The following is a 19,466-nucleotide window of genomic DNA, read 5'->3' on the forward strand; positions in this document are numbered from 1 at the left end:
GTATTATCTGACCCTATTCTAAATTAAATTAGAGATGCATTACATAGAAATTTCTTACTAAAGAAGTATCAATTTAACAACTGGGAGATTATATTTGAGATGAGGAAAACTGAGCAGCCTCCACGATGAATGAAAAGATCAGACAATGCAAGGCATCTATAACTGCATTGTTTGATTAACAGCTACAGTGATGGTAGGCTCTTGAAACAATTGACCTTTTAAATGAAAGTAAAACACACCTTTTTTATTTATTATTTATCTCAATACTTTTGTTTGAGGGATATTCGCATGCAATTCAAAACAAGATTAGGAAATCGCAAATAAAGAAATCCCATGCTATTAGTGACAATGGGCCGGTTTTGCATTTCCTATTAGGAAATCGCTATTTGGGAAATGCAAAACCAAGAATGGCTATGGGCAAAAGTCCCCCTCCCCCCCTGAAATGCACCCAAAAAATAGTGGTGCACATGTGGAGCACACACATGCCCAAGGGGTATGTGTGTGCTCTATTGCAATTTGAAAAAAGCATTTTGGGGTGTTTTTGTTTCCTTTCTTTCAATTGCACATGGTTACCATCAACTTAAAGTTGATGGTAACTGCATTTCTTAAATGCCTAATTCGCATTTAGGAAATGCTTTGTACATCTGAATAGGAATCACAAATAGGTAATTTCTATTTGCGTCTTCCTATTCAAAGGATCGCAAACTGCAATTTCTACTGGGTAGAAATCACAATGTGTGATTCCCTAAAGGGTTTTGTACATCTGAAAAGCCCATTTTGCATTTCTTAACGGCACAAAATGGCGATTCGGACCATTAACAAATGTAAACTGGCTTTGTACATCTGACCCTTTGTTACTTGTGCTACTTCCTTTTCCATCTCACTGCAAACCTTCCCTTAGTCCTCCTTTGAGGTGGCTCAGGCCTTCCAGGTTTCTGCTCTCTGCATGAGCTTGGTATTCCTCATTAGTCACTCCTCCAGTTTTGCCTCGCTAGGAGCACTGACAAAAGTCTGTCATGTTTCTGGGAATTAATGTTTTTTGTTCCTGAGACCACCATTCGGAATGTTCACTTCAAAGGACGAGCTGTGGTAGCCTTGTTTTGTGTGCCATCGGTTCCTATCTCATATTCCAGTGATTCATCCCTGCTAAGTCATCACTTCTGACAACACTTCAGCCTTCCTGCTCCGTGTGGCAGTTCCATATTTACCATTTACAATACCATTGTATTTTTCTTCACAATCAGGCCTGTTCATGGAAATTGTAGTTTGGCCTATCCTCTGGCAAACAGCGTTTAGCAATTGTTGGCTGTGGCAATATGACTTTTATTAAAATTTAGTGTGTCCCTCTTTTGTGTATAGAGCAGTAGTTTCCAACCTGTTGTCCGGAGACCTCTAGGGGTCCATGAAGCCTCCTCAGGGGGTCCAGGACTGCTTACAAAATTAAATAATATTAACAGCTGAATAAAATGTATATAAATGAAGTGGCTAAATATACAATTGATCATTTTAAAATATACTATAAAATGTCAAGGAATTTAAAACTGGAGGCTAAAAATAAATTAGTTTCCTCAAATTGATTCGTGGGAGAAGTGCAGGTGTGTCAAACAGAATATAGTATGGACGATGTGTGGCTTCAATTAAAATATAGAAAAGCTCCAACCTTCCTATTAAAACTATTATTTTATTTATATTTGTTTGCAAATTAAATAAAATGTGTTATCATTTGTGTATGTGTTTGATTAATGCTTGTTTCTCTATTTGTGTGTGTATTGTTTTGCATTTCAAATCTTCAACAAGGTTTAGGCTGGGGCTTCCAGTAATGACTATGTGGGGGGTCCCCGGATTCCAATGATGATTCTATGGGGGTCCTCAGTTTCCAGTAATGATGAAGTGGGGGACAACAGAAGTCGAAAGGCTGGGAACTGCTGCCTTAAGCAAACTCAGGGAACCCATCTTAGAGACACATGAATTCTGGTTAGTTCTCCGGTAGCGTTGCTGCGGTGTCCGAGCAGATTATAGCTCAAATTCTGTAAAGTACAGTAATTGTAGACACCTATAGACAGCTTTGCTACATTATTGTCAGAAAAGCAGTTCAGGACACACGCACCCTAAATGCTGATTATTTTTGCATGGCTTACGTTTTGTTACAGATACCCAACTTCTGAAAGGGTCATTGAGATCACCTACTAGCATAAGAGCAAGTTCAAGAAGGAAGTAACACAGAGTGACCAGAGTTGAAGGTGTAGAGGCTAGGAGACAAAGGGTCCATCTTCCTGTCTGTAGGAAAATGGCTCCTTGTTGCAGTTACCCCCCACTTTTTGCCTGATACTGATGCTGACTTGACTGAGTGTGTGCTGGGAACCTGCTAACCAGGCCCCAGCACCAGTGTTCTTTCCTTAAAAATGTACCATTGTTTTCCACAATTGGCACACCCCTGGCACACAGATAAGTCCCTTGTAAAAGGTAGCCGTGGTACCAAGGACCTTGTGACCAGGGAAGGTCCCTAAGGGCTCCAGCATGTGTTGTGCCACCCTAGAGGACCCCTCATCTAACACATGCACACTGCCACTGCAGATTGTGTGTGTTGGTGGGGAGAAAAAGGCAAAGTCAACATGGCATCCCCCCTCAGGGTGGCAGGCACACAACACACTGCCTTCGGCATAGGTAAGTCATCCCTCTAGCAGGCCTTAAAGCCCTAAGGCAGGGTGCACTATACCACAGATGAGAGCATAGTTGCATGACCCATATGCACCTACAGTGTCGAAGTCCATTCTTAGACATTGTAAGTACAGTGTGGCCATATTAAGTATATGGACTGGGAGTTTGTACTTGGTATCAAACTTCTCAGAATAATAAACCCACACTGATGCCAGTGCTGGATTTATTACAAAAATGCACACAGAGGGCATCTTAGAGATGCCCCTTGTATTTTATCCAATCCTTCAGTGCAGGACTGACTGGTCTGTGCCAGCCTGCCACTGACAGATGAGTTTCTGACCCCCGTGGGGTGAAAGCCTTTGTGCTCTCTGGGGCCGGAAACAAAGCCTGCACTTGGTGGATGCGCTTCCCACCTCCCCCCTGCAGGAACTGTAACACCTGGCGGTGAGCCTCAAAGGCTCAGGCCTGGTGTTACAGAGCCCCAGGGCACAACAGCTAGTGGAGATGCCCACCCCCCGGACTAGCCCCCACTTTTAGCGGCAAGTCCAGAGGGATAATAAGAAAAACAAGGAGAAGTCACCCCTCCAGCCAGGTCCACCCTTAAGGTGACCAGAGCTGAAGTGACCCCCTCCTTGAGAAATCCTCCTTCTTACTTTGGAGGAGTAGGACCAATAGGGATAGGGTTGTGCCCCCCTCCCCAGAGGGAGTGGGCACAAGGAGGGAGTAGCCACCCTCCGGGACAGTAGCCATTGAGTAGCCCCCCTGACCCTAACACACCCCTAAATCTAGTATTTAGGGGTGATACTGAACCCAGATCATCAGATTCCTGACAACCTCAACGAAAGAAGGACTGCTGAGCTGAAAACCCCGCGGAAAAGCGAAGGAGACACCAAATGACTCGGCCATTACTGGGTCGTCTCCTACTTCGAAAAGCTGCAAGAAAAGAAGCAACGCGTTCTGCAGGACCAGCGACCCCTGAAAAGCCTCTAGGGGTCTGCCTGCATCACCGTGGACCAAGAAACTCCAGTGGACAGTAGACTTGTCCAAAAAGAAGATCAAGAAACCAACTTTAAAGGGACTCTGCCCTTACTCCAGAAGCGCGAGTCCAACTACTCTGCACCCGATGCCCCCGGCCCGCGCCCAGAGAAACCAACTATCCAGAGAGGACCCTCAGGCGACTCCGACGACATCTCCACCCTGGGCTGACCTCTCTGCACCCCCACAACGACACCTGCACAGGGAATCCAGAGACCCCCCTGACCGCGACTGCCCGGGATGAAGATATCTGACACCTGGAGAAGCACTGCACCGCAGCCTCCAGGCCCGTGAGAAACCGACCACTGGTGCAGCAACGACCAGCAGGCGGCCCTCACCCTTGCCCAGTTGGTGGCTTGCCCCAGAGGCCCCCCTGTGCCCTGCCTGCATAGTCGTCCACGTTATTTTGGCTCCTGTTTGACCTCTGCACCTGACAGGCTCTGTGTTGCTAGTGCTGGGTTTTTGGAGTTGCCTTGAACCCCCAACGGTGGGCCACGTAAACCCCAGAGACGAAACCTGTATGTGTGGTACTTACCTCAGAAACTGTACTTTACTTACCTCGCCCAGGAACTGTAGAAAATTGCAGTGTCCACTTAAAATAGCTTTTTGCCATTTTAAAGACAACTGTGTACAATATTGATTCTATTCGAAGTCCTAAGTATTTCTATGCAAAGTACCTTTCATTTAATGTACTAATGTACTTATCTGCTAAATGAATCTTGTGATTCTAAAAATAAATTAACAAAAGAATATTTTTCTATATAAAAAACTATTGGCCTGGAGTTAAGTCATTGAGTGTGTGTTTTCACTTATTGTTTGTGTGTGTACAACAAATGCTTAACACTACCCTCTGATAAGCCTAACTGCTCGACCACACTACCACAAATAGAGCATTAGTATTATCTATTATTGCCTCTGTCAAGCCTCTTGGGGGACTCCTGGACTCTGGGCACACTATGTCTCACCTTGATATAGTATATACAGAGCCAGCTTCCTACACTGTCTCATTGTTCCTTAAAAGTACAACTCTCCAGCAGGTTAGATGGTAGAAAAGTGTGACAAACTCTTCCTAGTCTGTGGCTTAGTTCTGAGCTTACATTGATGGGAGATTCCAACCTCCTCCTCACCTCTCTGTTAACACTACGCAACAAAGACAACAGCGACACCAGACTGTGAGAAGTATGCAAAAGCAGAAACTGCATGAAACAGATCCCGGTACTGTACCGGCAGAAAAACCCTCTTTTTGCAAACTTTGTGCATGTATAGGGCAGCCACATTTCTCTATCTAAATGCAGCGTACCACTGCAGCTGAGACCAGGAAATTATTTTGTGCGTCAAGGTTAGGGTCACTGACTGCCAAGTTGCTCCCCTTCGTCAGGTTTTGAGATGATACACCTGAACATAATTTCTGCAACCTGCCAGGAGAAGATCCATCTTAAGCCTGCGTAGAGGAAAAGAGCTAAATGACTGCTGAGGAGGGTGCTGGAGGTACCTTTGCATGACTAAGACACTATCTACAAAAGGAGAGCAAACAGGAGCTGACCAGGTCGAAGAGAAAGCTGCTTACTGGAGCCCAAAAAAGGATTGGCTCTGCCATCCATGTGAAAAGGCCATGACCATTGTAAACCAGAGTGCTTGTGACTTTGGAGCGCTCACGAAAACCATAAATGCATCTTGCAGTCTTCTCTTAAAAACACCTAGAGCCTGAGGTGGCTTGAAGCTAAAAAAAAAAAAAAAAAAATTCAAGACCACTGGTAGCAGTCGGAGAACCTAACGAAAGTACCTCAGGACGTTTGGTACTAGAACCAAGATCATCCACCATGATCAGCACAGACGTCTGCATTTGTGCGGATCAAGACTGAACTTTGGTGGACTCTTCACTGCTTAGGCAGCAGGCCGCTGTATGGGCAGAGCAAAATACCCTAGCAAGGTTTTGCCTAACCACAATCAGATCCAACAAAGTGCAGGTCTTCTCTCCTGCTCACCCCACCCCGCTCCTAACCAGCAGTGCCAGTGAGTAACCGAGATCACCAAAGACCATGGTGGAGTCAACGTGCCGGAGCAGCAGCGTCACCTCCCCTGCAGCCAGCACCGGCATGCTCAGTCTGCATACGACAGAGAAGTCAAATATGAAAAAGATACAATGAACAGAACAAGACACTGCAGGGAGAACTACCACGAGGGTCAAGGTCAATGCTGTGTTCTAGGTGCACATTTGTGTGCTCAATAGTAAAGTTACAGGACACAAGCGGTAAAAGGCTCTGATAGTTACAATCTGAGCCCAGTAACCCAGAGCCTGCCTTAGGACTCCTAGAATGCTTCCACAATAACACAAACTGGTGTGGCTGAAACTAAATAAAATCAGTAGTAAATTGACATTTCATTTGTAAAATACCAGGTCTGCTGTTGCTCGGCTCTTACTCTGGCTGATATCTTTACTGATCCTAAAATATATAATCTTCTTGTGTAAATTCTGTTCACCAAACTGGCACTGATAGTGTGAGTCCCAAAAGAAAGAGCACACATCAATTCCTCAGCATGCCAAGGGTGCAATTAAATTATAACTGGCATTTGCTGCTTAAAGGAATGAGTTACCCAGGACAACTGCTTTCCTTACATGGACAGGTTCAACATTTCAGAAGATCTGAGCACCAGCAGAAGCCTCAGCAATAAGGAATGAGAGCAGCATTAAAAAAAAAAACACACAGAGATCATACACCACGCAAACAGATGTCACTCACCTCGGATTTCTCACATCCAGCTGATATACATTTCCATCCTGGGATCCTGCTAAAACATATGCACTAGAGAGGAACGTGCAGCAGTTGAAGGCATCAGTCCCACTGTACAGAAATACCTGGGGAAACCACATTTAAACAAAAATAATCAGCCTGCAGTTAATTCACGTATTTATAGAAAAAGAGTTGGGAGTAAAAGATGGCTTAGAAACAATTCATGCAACCAAGGAATTATTGCACAGTAATAACATTACAGGACTACTAGACATGAAACAACCTCCCTTGTTGAACCCACTTTCTCCAATAAGAAACATCTTGTTGCAGTGTAATCACCCAATTTTAGGACAAGTTGCATGAATGCCCTAAGCTCCACGGCAGCAGCCTTAACCCTGGACTGGTGCAATACCTCACATTATCACACTCTGATCCTCCACTGTCATTCGTTTAGCACCTTATCCCTGCAACCCCCACTTTTGTGCTGATCCCCTTCCAGTGTCTTCAAACCTAAAAAAAAAAAAAAAAACTACTCTGTTTTCCTAATCAGCTACTAGCAAGGTGCAACCCATTTATCGACAATATTATGTGCAAGAACAATGTCAGCCTTGTGTGTGCCACTGGTTAAGCTCCTAACACCACCAGCATCACTCTGTCTTCTTGTAGCAACTGTTTCTACTGACCGATAAACCTATCACTGGCAAAGCCAATAGTGCTAGCCTTTTGGCTTTGCCAATTCAGACCTACTGGCCTGGTCAATGCTTCTTGAACATGCTGTATAGAATCAAACCAAAAAAAAAAAAAAAAGAGTGATGATGCATATCCGCACATGACACAACAGCGGCCCAGTGTCACCACGCATGCGTCATGACATGGTTTAGTTTTTTTTGTTTCGATTTACTGTTCCTAGGTGGTAGATTACCATCTTGGAGTGGTAATTTAAAGTTAAAAAATATAAAAAGTGTCCCATCGCTGCAGCAAATTGCAGCTGCTGGGCCCTCCAAAGATGTTTTTAAAAATCTGCTTTACAAAGTCAACTACGGCATTTAAACCACTAAGCTGAACATGTTTTAACGCTAAAGCCTGGCTTGGTAAATAAACATTATTGGGAGTTAGCCTTACGGGTTCGCCTGGATAAAGCGGAAACATAAAATCTTAGAACGAACACAGCAAGGGAGAGTGCTGGGTGAATTCAGATTAGCAGAGAGGCTGGTCAGTCCTGGTGAAAGAGTTCTAACTGATGTGCATGGGGACCATCTTTCAGAAACAATTATGGGCACCACAACATGCCCTTCTGCTCCTGGAAACATATGGCTACTTATGAAGGTGAATCTCGAAACCCCTATGTCCCCATATCCATGTCAGCACCACGGCCAAGCGATTCCCACAGAAAAGAACAGAATGCTTACTTGGAAGCTCAAACGTTTATAAATCACTGACTGTTCTCAGCATAGAATTAAACCTTAACTGCAGAGGCTTTTCCAACCCAGTGCTGAGCCCCTTTTTGGCTTTTTGGGGTACTTTAAGCTTTGGACTCCATAAATGTTTTTCCACATACGGCAATCATGCCAAATTAGCACCCTCACCCCCAATAATATGGGAATTCTAACGGTCTGTGGTTTCCCCTGTAAGGGACCAAGACAAGAAAATAGCCAAAATATAGCCAAGTTTTTGTTTTTTTGGGGATAACATTCTCAACAAAAAAGCATCTGTTGTTCCCCTAAATGAAAATGTCACTTACCCAGTGTACATCTGTTCGTGGCATCAGTCGCTGAAGATTCACATGTTGTGCATAGCCCGCCATCTGGTGTTGGGTCGGAGTGTTACAAGTTGTTTTTCTTCGAAGAAGTCTTTCGAGTCACGGGACCGAGTGACTCCTCCTTTTTGTCTCCATTGCGCATGGGCGTCAACTCCATCTTCGATTGTTTTCCCCGCAGAGGGTGGAGTAGGAGTTGTGTTGTAGTAATAGTGCCCATGCAATGGAGTGACTAAGTATGTACCTATTTAAGGTTTAAATAATATATATACAAATGTACAAAGCTTAAGCTAACTTCCGAACTGCTACAGGCTCCCATGGAGGCGGGTGGGCACATGTGAATCTTCAGCGACTGATGCCACGAACAGATGTACACTGGGTAAGTGACATTTTCAGTTCGATGGCATCTGTCGCTGTAGATACACATGTTGTGCATAGACTAGTAAGCAGTTATCTCCCCAAAAGCGGTGGCTCAGCCTGTAGGAGTGGAAGTAGTTTGAAATAAGGTTCTTAACACGGCTTGACCTACTGTGGCTTGTTGTGCGGATAGCACGTCTACACAGTAGTGCTTGGTGAACGTGTGAGGCGTAGACCATGTGGCTGCCTTACATATTTCGTGCATTGGGATATTTCCTAGAAAGGCCATGGTAGCACCTTTCTTTCTGGTTGAGTGTGCCCTTGGTGTAATGGGCAGCTGTCGTTTTGCTTTAAGGTAGCAGATTTGGATGCACTTAACTATCCATCTGGCTATATACCTTGTTTTGATATTGGGTTTCCTGCAGGAGGTTTTTGGAATGCAATAAATAGTTGTTTAGTTTTTCTGATGTTTTTTGTTCTGTCAATGTAGTACATTAATGCTCTTTTGACATCTAATGTATGTAGTGCCCTCTCAGCTACGGAATCTGGCTGTGGGAAGAACACTGGTAGTTCTACCGTTTGGTTTAATAACCTTTGGTAAAAATTTAGGATTAGTCCTTAGGACTACCTTATTTTTGTGTAGTTGTATAAAAGGTTCTTGTATTGTAAACGCTTGAATTTCGCTTACTCTTCTTAGGGATGTAATGGCGATGAGAAATGCAACCTTCCAGGTTAGGAACTGTATTTCGCAAGAGTGCATGGGTTCAAAAGGTGGACCCATGAGTCTTGTTAAGACAACATTGAGGTTCCATGAAGGAACGGGTGGTGTCCTTGGTGGTATAATTCTTTTAAGGCCTTCCATAAATGCTTTAATGACTGGTATCCTATATAGTGAAGTTGAATAGGTAGTCTGCAGGTATGCAGATATTGCCGCAAGGTGTATTTTAATGGAAGAGAAAGCTAGGTTAGATTTTTGTAAGTGTAGCAAGTAACCCACTACATCTTTTGGAGTTGCGTGTAATGGTTGGATTTGATTATGATGGCAGTAGCAAACAAACCTCTTCCATTTGCTTGCATAGCAGTGCCTAGTGGATGGCCTTCTGGCTTGCTTTATGACTTCCATACATTCTTGGGTAAGTTCTAAGTGTCCGAATTCTAGGATTTCAGGAGCCAGATTGCTAGATTCATCGATGCTGGATCTGGATGCCTGATCTGTTGGTTGTGTTGTGTTAACAGATCTGGCATGTTGGGCAATTTGATGTGGGGTACTACTGATAGGTCTAGCAGTGTTGTGTACCAGGGTTGCCTTGCCCAAGTTGGTGCTATTAATATGAGTTTGAGTTTTGTTAGAATCCATTTTGAATTGCTTCGTTTCTTTTACACGTGTAAGTTTGAGCTTTTGTTGTCTCTGAACGCACTGTCTATCACATATGTTATCTTATGTATATTTGTTTAGGTAAAATAAGCCTGGTTCCACGCCATAGGCTTGCAGCTGGTTTCTTTCCCTAACTGGGGCACTGTACTCATTATAATTGTGTGTTCAAATAACTAACTGACCTCGGCTGTGGTATTTTGGGGAGGGAAAGGCTGATATCTATACCTTTGAACCACGTAATCCTTTGAAGGGTCTCAAGAATGTGGGGAGTCAGGCAGCTGCAGAAGGGAGGCAAGGACAAAGCTGGGAATGGAACCAGTGTGTGGAAACTGATTAACTCCTTAAAATATCTGTATGACGTATATCATTATTTACACATTTTATGTATCCTTTGATGTATGAGTATAAATATCACTGTTAAACGCTTTATGCTAGCACACTTTACTTCGGGCCTGGGATGCCAGTGGTAAACCTGTCCTCTTTGCTGCAGCAAAAATAAACAGACCTTTGGTCATTGATTTTTCACTCCGGCTCTCCGTGTCAAAAACTCCTTTGTAAATGCATTTGTAAGTATCTGCAAATATGTGCATTTGACAGTTTGTTTTGACTCAATTTGTTTACTAGATAAGGAAGGAGAGGGAGAGGAGGAAAAGCGTAGGCAAATATCCCTGACCAGTTCATCCATAGGGCATTGCCTTGGGACTGCCTGTGTGGGTATCTGGATGCGAAGTTTTGGCATTTTGCGTTCTCTCTTGTTGCAAACAAGTCTATTTGAGGTGTTCCCCCAGAGTCTGAAGTAAGTGTTTAGAATTTGGGGGTGAATTTCCCATTCGTGGACCTGTTGGTGATCTCGAGAGAGATTGTCTGCAAGTTGATTCTGGATCCCTGGAATAAACTGTGCTATTAGGCGAATGTGGTTGTGAATTGCCCATCGCCATATCTTTTGTGCCAGAAGGCTCAACTGCGTTGAGTGTGTCCCCCCCTGTTTGTTTAGATAATACATTGTTGTCATGTTGTCTGTTTTGACAAGAATGTATTTGTGAGTTATAATTGGTTGGAAAACCTTTAGTGCTTGAAAAACTGCTAGCAGTTCTAGGTGATTTATATGCAGTTTTGTTTGATGTACGTTCCATTGTCCTTGTATGCTGTGTTGATCGAGGTGTGCTCCCCACCCTGTCATCGAAGCATCTGTCGTTATTACGTATTGTGGCACTGGGTCTTGGAAAGGCCGCCCTTTGTTTAAATTTATACTGTTCCACCATAGATGCGAGAGGTATGTTTGGCGGTCTATCAACACCAGATCTAGAAGGTGACCCTGTGCTTGTGACCATTGTGATGCTAGGCACTGTTGTAAGGGCCTCATGTGCAGTCTTGCGTTTGGGACAATGGCTATGCATGAGGACATCATGCCTAGGAGTTGTAATATCATTTTTGCTTGTATTCTTTGTGTTGGATACATGCGTCGTATGATATTGTTGAAATTTTGAATTCTTTGTGGACTTGGAGTGGCTACTCCTTTTGTTGTGTCTATTATGGCTCCCAGGTATTGTTGTACTTTGCACGGCAGAATGTGTGATTTTGCAAAGTTGACGGGGAAACCTAGTTTGTAGAGGTTTTGTATGACCTGATTTGTGTGGTGTGAGCACCTTGTCAGTGAGTTGGTTTTGATTAGCCAGTCGTCTAGATACGGGAATACGTGTATTTGCTGCCTTCTGATGTGTGCAGCCACTACTGCTAGACATTTTGTAAAGACTCTTGGTGCGGTTGTTAAACCAAACGGCAATACTTTGAATTGGTAATGTATTCCTTTGAATACAAACCTTAGGTATTTCCTGTGCGATTGATGTATTGGTATATGGAAATACGCGTCTTTGAGGTCTAAGGTTGTCATGTAGTCCTGTAGTTTTAGCAATGGTAACACTTCTTGTAGCGTGACCATGTGAAAGTGTTCTGATTTGATGTAGGTGTTTAGTATTCTGAGGTCTAGGATTGGTCTCAGTGTTTTGTCCTTTTTTGGTATTAAGAAGTACAGTGAATAAACTCCTGTGTTTATTTGTGTCTTTGGTACTAGTTCGATTGCATTCTTTTGCAATAATGCTTGAACTTCTATTTCCAGAAGGTCGGAATGTTGTTTTGATAAATTCTGTGCTTTTGGTGGTATGTTTGGAGGGAATTGTAGAAATTCTATGCAATAACCATGTTGGATAATTGCTAAGACCCAAGTGTCTGTAGTTATTTCCTCCCATGCTTTGTAATAATGACCTATTCTTCCCCCCACTGGTGTTGTGTGGAGGGGGTGAGTGACATCTGAGTCACTGCTTGGTTGTAGGGGTTTTGGGGCTTTGAAATTTTCCCCTATTCCTAGGGAATTGCCCTCCTCTGTATTGGCCCCGAAAGCCTCCCCTGTACTGTCCCTGGTAGCTGGACGGTGTTGCCTGTGAGGTGCTGGCTTGTGTGGCCTGACCCCGAAACCCCCCTCTAAAGGTTGTCTTGCGGAAGGTGCTGTAAGTGCCTCTGCTCTGCGGGGAGTAGAGTGCGCCCATGGCTTTAGCAGTGTCAGTGTCCTTTTTTAGTTTCTCAATTGCCGTGTCCACCTCTGGTCCGAACAGCTGTTTCTCGTTGAATGGCATATTGAGCACTGCCTGCTGTATCTCTGGTTTAAAACCAGACGTTCGTAGCCATGCGTGCCTTCTTATAGTCACAGATGTGTTAATTGTTCTGGCAGCTGTGTCCGCTGCGTCCATAGAGGAGCGTATCTGATTATTAGATATGTTCTGTCCTTCCTCAACCACCTGCTTCGCCCTCTTTTGTAGTTCCTTGGGTAGATGCTCAATGAGGTGTTGCATCTCGTCCCAATGGGCTCTGTCATAGCGCGCAAGTAGTGCTTGAGAGTTAGCGATGCGCCACTGGTTTGCAGCTTGTACTGCGACTCTCTTTCCGGCTGCATCGAACTTGCGGCTCTCTTTATCTGGGGGTGGTGCATCCCCAGATGTGTAGGAGTTGGCTCTCTTACGAGCTGCTCCTACTACGACGGAATCTGGTGGCAGCTGTGTGGTGATGAAAACAGGGTCTGTGGGAGGTGCCTTATATTTCTTTTCCACCCTTGGTGTTATTGCCCTACTCTTGACCGGCTCCTTGAAGATTTCCTTTGCGTGCCAAAGCATTCCTGGGAGCATAGGCAGGCTTTGGTAGGAGCTGTGGGTGGAGGAGAGGGTGTTGAATAAGAAGAAGTTATCCTCGACTTGTTCTGAGTGGAGGTTTACGTTGTGGAACTCTGCCGCTCTAGCCACCACTTGAGAATATGCTGTGCTGTCTTCTGGTGGTGAGGGCTTTGTAGGATACGCCTCTGGACTGTTGTCCGACACTGGGGCGTCGTATAAGTCCCAAGCGTCTTGGTCCTGGTCACCTTGGCTCATGGTGGTGTGAGCCGGGGAATGTAATGGAGTTTGTGCTGGTGAAACGTTAGTTACAGGTGGAGGAGAGGGTGGCTGAGTTACCTTTTTCACCATTTTTGTTTGTGGTGCTTGGTCTGTCTGAAACTCCAGTCTCCTTTTTCTCCTAATAGGGGGAAGGGTGCTTATTTTTCCTGTTCCTTCCTGTATGAAAATACGTTTTTGCGTATGGTCCACTTCGGTGGATTGCAATTCTTCCTCAAATCTATGCTTTCGCATCTGAGAGGACAGTGATTGCTCCTCTGAATAGGAGCCGGAAACTGGGTCGGTTGCGGGTCGTTCTTTTTCGGCTCCGAGGTGACTTTCTTCTTTTTTGGAGTCGAAATCTCTCGGTGTCGATCTTCCTCGGTGCCGCTGTCTCGGCGTCGAGCCGTTTCGGCACCGCTATCTCGGTGTCGATGATTTTCAGCAGCACTTTCTCGATCCCGAGAAGGCTGCGTGCCGGTGTCTCGACCGGAGTCGGACGATCTCGGCACTGTTTCGGCCTTTTTTGGTGCCGATGGTCGGTCACCGAATTTATGGGTCGAGCCATGGCCTGGTGGCAGTGGTGTCCCCTGGGCCTTGTCACTTTTCTTGTGTGTTGTTTTCGACGTCTTACTCACAGTTCTTTGATCGTCGAATTCCTCGGAGTCCGATTCGTGGATCGAGAAGGTTTCTTCTTCCTCTTGTTCCTCGAACTCTCGGTGAGCTGTCGGCGTGGACGCCATCTGAAGTCTTCTGGCTCGACGGTCACGGAGTGTCTTTCGGGACCGGAACGCACGACAGGCCTCGCAAGTCTCTTCACTGTGCTCAGGCGACAGGCACAGGTTACAGACCAAATGTTGGTCTGTATACGGGTATTTGTTGTGGCATTTGGGACAGAAACGGAACGGGGTCCGTTCCATCAGCGTTGTTTTACACGCGGTCGGGCCGACCAGGCCCCGACGGGGGATCGAAAACTACCCCGAAGGGCACCGGAGCGCTTCACTCTTCGATGCGGTGTCGATTCTATCTAAGCCGATCCCGAACGCAACAATACCGACGTAATTTTCCGATAGTTAGCTAACTTTCCGTTCCGAAACTCGGAGCGACAGGAACACGTCCGAACCCGATGGCGGAAAGAAAACAATCGAAGATGGAGTCGACGCCCATGCGCAATGGAGACAAAAAGGAGGAGTCACTCGGTCCCATGACTCGAAAGACTTCTTCGAAGAAAAACAACTTGTAACACTCCGACCCAACACCAGATGGCGGGCTATGCACAACATGTGTATCTACAGCGACAGATGCCATCGAACAATGACATTAGCAAAACTTTTTCTGTGCTAAAATAACCACCTTCTCAGCTTTCAGGAACATGCAGAGCTGGATCAAGAATATATATATTTTTTACCATAGTTTTGGCATTTTTGTAAGAGGTTCCCTGTTTTTCTACTTCCAGTATGTGGTGGAAACTAGTGAGAAACCCATTGGTAATACCCAACAGGTATACATTTCTACAAAGTAGACAAAATTCTGAATTTAGCAAGGGGTCATTTGTGTAGAATCTTCAAGGTTTTGTCAAAGAAATTAACTGTAGAAATCAAAACTTATTGAAAATGAGATAGGTAAAAACACCATTTGTAACATTTTTATCTGAAAATTCTGTCACCAGGGCAGATTTACAAAAGCAATATTCCACTACATTTGTTAGACTCTCTGGGTCATGGAAATATTAAGAGTTTGTAGGTTCTCCAAGAACTCGAGGTACACAGCCCCAACAAATGAGCTCCATCTTGCAATGCTTTTTCATTTTGTATCCAATTTAGAGAAATTCATTTGGTAAAATATGAAGAGTGAACATCATTTATTTCTGAAATGTACACCAGATACTGAGTTTAGGAGCAGGGGTTATTTGTATACCTCTGAATTTATGGGTGCATGCGATTCAGAGTACAGTTTGCAAAATGTCTTCATTCTATCATACTGGCTTACATTCAGAATGCACAAATGCAGAGCACTCTAATTGGTCCTAGCAAATGTTCTACTATTCTGTGTTCCCATACTCCTCTCAATAATAAATGTACCTTATTTGTGTGGCTGGGCCTAGTGTGTCTGCGACTCAATCGATCCCAAAGGTCAAACTGGAGACATCCATATTTTTTTTTTTAAACATGAGTAGCTACAAATTTTGGGCCCTGGCTAAGCCGCCATCAGGGAAAACCTATTATATCACGATGTTTATGAAAACTAGACACCTCAGGGTGACCAGGGAGGTGTGATTTGTGTGGGTCTACTAGTTTTTTTTTTTTTTTTTTTAACCAGAAGCCCATGCAATCCAGAAACTGTGCTTAAAAACACACATTTTCCTCACTTTTCTATGATGGCAAGTTCTGTATTCTGCAGGGAGACACAAATTTCTCATGAGCCAGAATTTCCCCGGAGCCTGCCAATGAAAATGCTGCCTCACTTGTGTGGGTGGGCCTGCTGCCTGCAACAGGAAAAAGCCCAGCACCCAACATGGACAGATCAAACTTTTCCATCCAAAAACAGACCCTTTCTTGCAATGTTGGTGCCTGGGGAATTTGGGCCCTATCTCTGCAGACAAAAGGAAACTTATTAAACCTGTACATTTCTGAAAACTAGATACCTGCGGGAATCCGCGATGGTGAGTCTTGCATGGCTCTCACAAGGAGTCTTTTTTTCCCATAAACCCTTGCTAAAATCAAACTTTTCATATCTGAAACACACATCTTCCTCACATTTCTGTCAAAAAGTTCTGGAATCTGTGGTGAACAAAACAAATTTCCTACTACCCTGCGCCCCTAACCCTCAAGTCTCCAGATAAACATGGTGCCTCATTTGTGTGGGTGGGCCTTGTGCCCGCAACAGGAAAAGGCCCAAAACGTAAAGTGGCAATATCAACATTTCCCTGTAAAAAATAAATACCCCATTAGGCAATGAGGGTAGCTGTGATATTTGGGCCCGAGTTCGATGGCCATCCAGGGAAACCTACAAAACCAAGACATGTCTGAAAAGTAGACAACAGGGGGAGTCCAGGTTGGTGTGCCTCACTTGGATTCCATGATTGTTTCTTACCCACAATGACCTGAAACCTCAAACTATGCGTAAGAATCACACATTTTCCTTTCATCTCTGTGACATAGACTTCTGGAATCTGCAAGGATCCATAAAATTCTTACCACCCAGTGTTCCCCGTTTGTGGCTGGGACTAGTGCCCATGAATAGATCAAACGGGGAGTCCCCCGTGAACTCTAAAAATCGAAAAAGGAAAGCATTTGGTGCAACACCTGCACTTAAAAAGATAAATTTGCCTCATGAATGACTGACACACTGTTGAGAAGCATCTCTGATATGTTGCTTGCTGGAGATAAGGGGCTTCAATGACAGTTCGGTAAGTGTTGGTGAGGACCCATTTGAAGACCCTCTTAATCATCTTCAGTGTGTGGAAGCAGCAGATGTACACTGCATTCACTTAGCCTGTCATGATGAGTTGGCTGTTGATTACTATTCTACGGTTCTTTCCATGGGTTTACCAGAAGGGGTGTGGGTCAATTTCGGCAGACCACCAGGTGGAGTCCCAGAGTGAAGTGTCTTTGCCAAAGATTAACCCGTCCATCTTGTCTGTGCTGAGCTTCAGGCAGTTTGTTTTCATCCATCTGGGGGGGGAAGACGGTCAGCGAAATCCGCGATGGTGATGCTAAAGTTGGCTCATGGTCTGAGAGGGAGCTGTAGACAATGGGCCTCTCAGGGAGTAGTTGGTGGTGATGAGGAGTTTGAACGTCAAGAGTTCCATGTTGCTGGTGGTGCTTTCCAGCGTTCCAGTGTTTTGTCTTTCATTTGGGCAACCACAAGATTCTGTGCATCAGCCCAGAGCAACCCACTTCCAGCAACAGAACATCTGCTCTGCTGCAGTTCTCCTCCTCATGCTGGGGACAAGTCTTGACTCTTGGCTGACGTCCTGAAGCTTTCACACCTGGAGATATTAGGAGCTGAGAAGTTGAATTGTTACTGCAAGATAAGAAGCAGTCCAGATCTTGGAGTGCCTTCACAAGTTTAGTAGAGAAACAGAGTGAAAGATGCCTCAAGGAATTGTGACTGCCAAGAAAGCATGAGGTCTATGGCCCAGCTGGCCTACAGAAGCAAAGATGAGGGTCAATTAACTACAAAGATGACTTTTTCTTCAAGGAAACTGATTAGTCAGAACCTTCTCCCTACAGTTAAGGACTCACTTATCCTTGTGCCTAGCCCCAGAAAGACCTGGATGTCTTGCACCCACACTCTGGCTTCCATTGGCTGGGGTTCCATTGTAGCGGATTCCTAACCATAACATTCAGTCAGACCTACCCTTAAAGCACTACTTGCTCCTTCTGCCAGCATGCTTCAGATTCCAGATCTCTTGCATGGTCTACAATGCAGTCCATTGAAGGACCACATTGTACATGGCTTTCAAGATTACGATTTCGGGCGGGTTGTGCAACACCCATTGCAGAAGCATCACCCAGCTTGAGACCAGAGCAGGCAGTAGAAAAAAAGCCACAATCCCTTCTCCTGTTATGTTCAAGGGTCTGAAACTCCATACTGGTCCATATCCTGGAGGCTCTATCCCTACTCCACTTCCAAAAAAGAAGTGAAGATCCGCCTCCTTAAACAGCACTACACAGCTTTATGACAACACTTACCCTCAGGAAAATCTGCCTTCCATATGTGTACTTTTAGCTGTTGCTGTTCCTCATTTTCATCTGCCAACAAATTCATTTATGTAAGCCTTGCACTTTCCATCTCTGGATTGCTTCTTGCCGCTAGACAGGGTCTTGCTAACCAAATCATGAAGAGTCTGTAATGTTTCTTTTTTTTTTTTTTTCCAGCAGGAGTTCTAGATCACGTTGAACGCATGAAAGGTAACGAGTGGCTGGGGTGTGCAGGGTGGTTGCATGTGATTTCATAGAAAAACGATTTCATGGAATGCCATTACTGAGAAAATATTTCACCTACACTGCTAAATGGAAACTATCAGAATGAATGGCATTTACCATTTCATACAAACCAACTCATTTTTTTTTTTGCTTGAAATTGGCTTTTGCATGCTTACTTTTTAAGGTGTAAGTGCAATTGTTGCAGGTCGTACTTTCAGAAACAGTATTGTTTGAGGTATTTATTTCAGTGTTTTACTTCAGGAGACCTCATTTCAGATTGATATCTTTTACATTATCAAAAAAGTGCTTGGATGCTTTTCATTCGTTTACCCCTCACCACCCCTAAAATATATTTATCTCCACTCCCTGACAACTCCTAAACAACATCTATCCCCGCCCTCTAAATGCCCCTCACCACACCTAAATTACACGCATCCCTGAACGCTAAAAGCCCTATGTACCTCTACACATCACCTATCTCAGAAACCTAAAATCCCCACACTACTCCTAAAGTACAACCATCCTTGATCCCTACAGTACACCCATCCCTGAACCATAAAGCCACTGATTACCCCTAAACTCCACCCATTACTGCACCCCAAAAAACAATTTCTATCCCTAAACCCCACCAATCACTGACCCTTTAAAATCCCTCACCACCCCCCAAACTCCATCCATCCCTGAACCCTAAAAAAACCTCACCACCCTTAAACACCACCTGTGCATGATCCCTAAAAAGCCTTCATCATCCCTGTACTGGAAAAAACCCTTTCTACAGCAACACTTTGTTGTTTATCTCATCCGTCTTCTCTTGATTCGATGGCTTCTAGTGTATATCCTGCCCAGAAGCATTTTGATCTCACAGTGCTTTGACTGGATGACTTGTAAACTTTCATTACTGATGATTGCATTAAGGGGACTACTTTTTTCTTTTACTTTAAGCATACTTTTAATGTCAGGTACATATTAACTCAGAACACCTGCATTACTTACATAAATGAATACATGGCAGTTGTTTTATCACTCTTGGCTTTGAGACACGAATCTATGAGTTTTGGTATAGTGTCCCAAATCTTTAAGCATCTATAACTGCCCAGTGACTTTCCCAATGCTATATTGACACATATAATTAAAGGCGACACCAATTCTGGCGAAAACGTTCCAGGTCACATCAATTCCAAAATGTTAATTTCAGGGAGGTCAAAA

General features: G+C 44.3%; 1 protein-coding gene across 1 annotated transcript in view; it reads right to left on the reverse strand.

Moving 5' to 3' along the window:
* Positions 1-19,466, reverse strand: part of PAAF1 (proteasomal ATPase associated factor 1) — a 65,782-nt gene that overhangs the window by 13,644 nt on the left and 32,672 nt on the right. Inside the window, exon 9 of the mRNA XM_069203829.1 lies at positions 6,435-6,550. Coding sequence (XP_069059930.1) covers positions 6,435-6,550 — 116 coding nt within the window. The remainder of the gene's footprint in view (positions 1-6,434; positions 6,551-19,466) is intronic.

Source organism: Pleurodeles waltl, chromosome 8, assembly GCF_031143425.1.
Source record: "Pleurodeles waltl isolate 20211129_DDA chromosome 8, aPleWal1.hap1.20221129, whole genome shotgun sequence".
In the NCBI taxonomy this organism is placed as follows: domain Eukaryota; kingdom Metazoa; phylum Chordata; class Amphibia; order Caudata; family Salamandridae; genus Pleurodeles; species Pleurodeles waltl.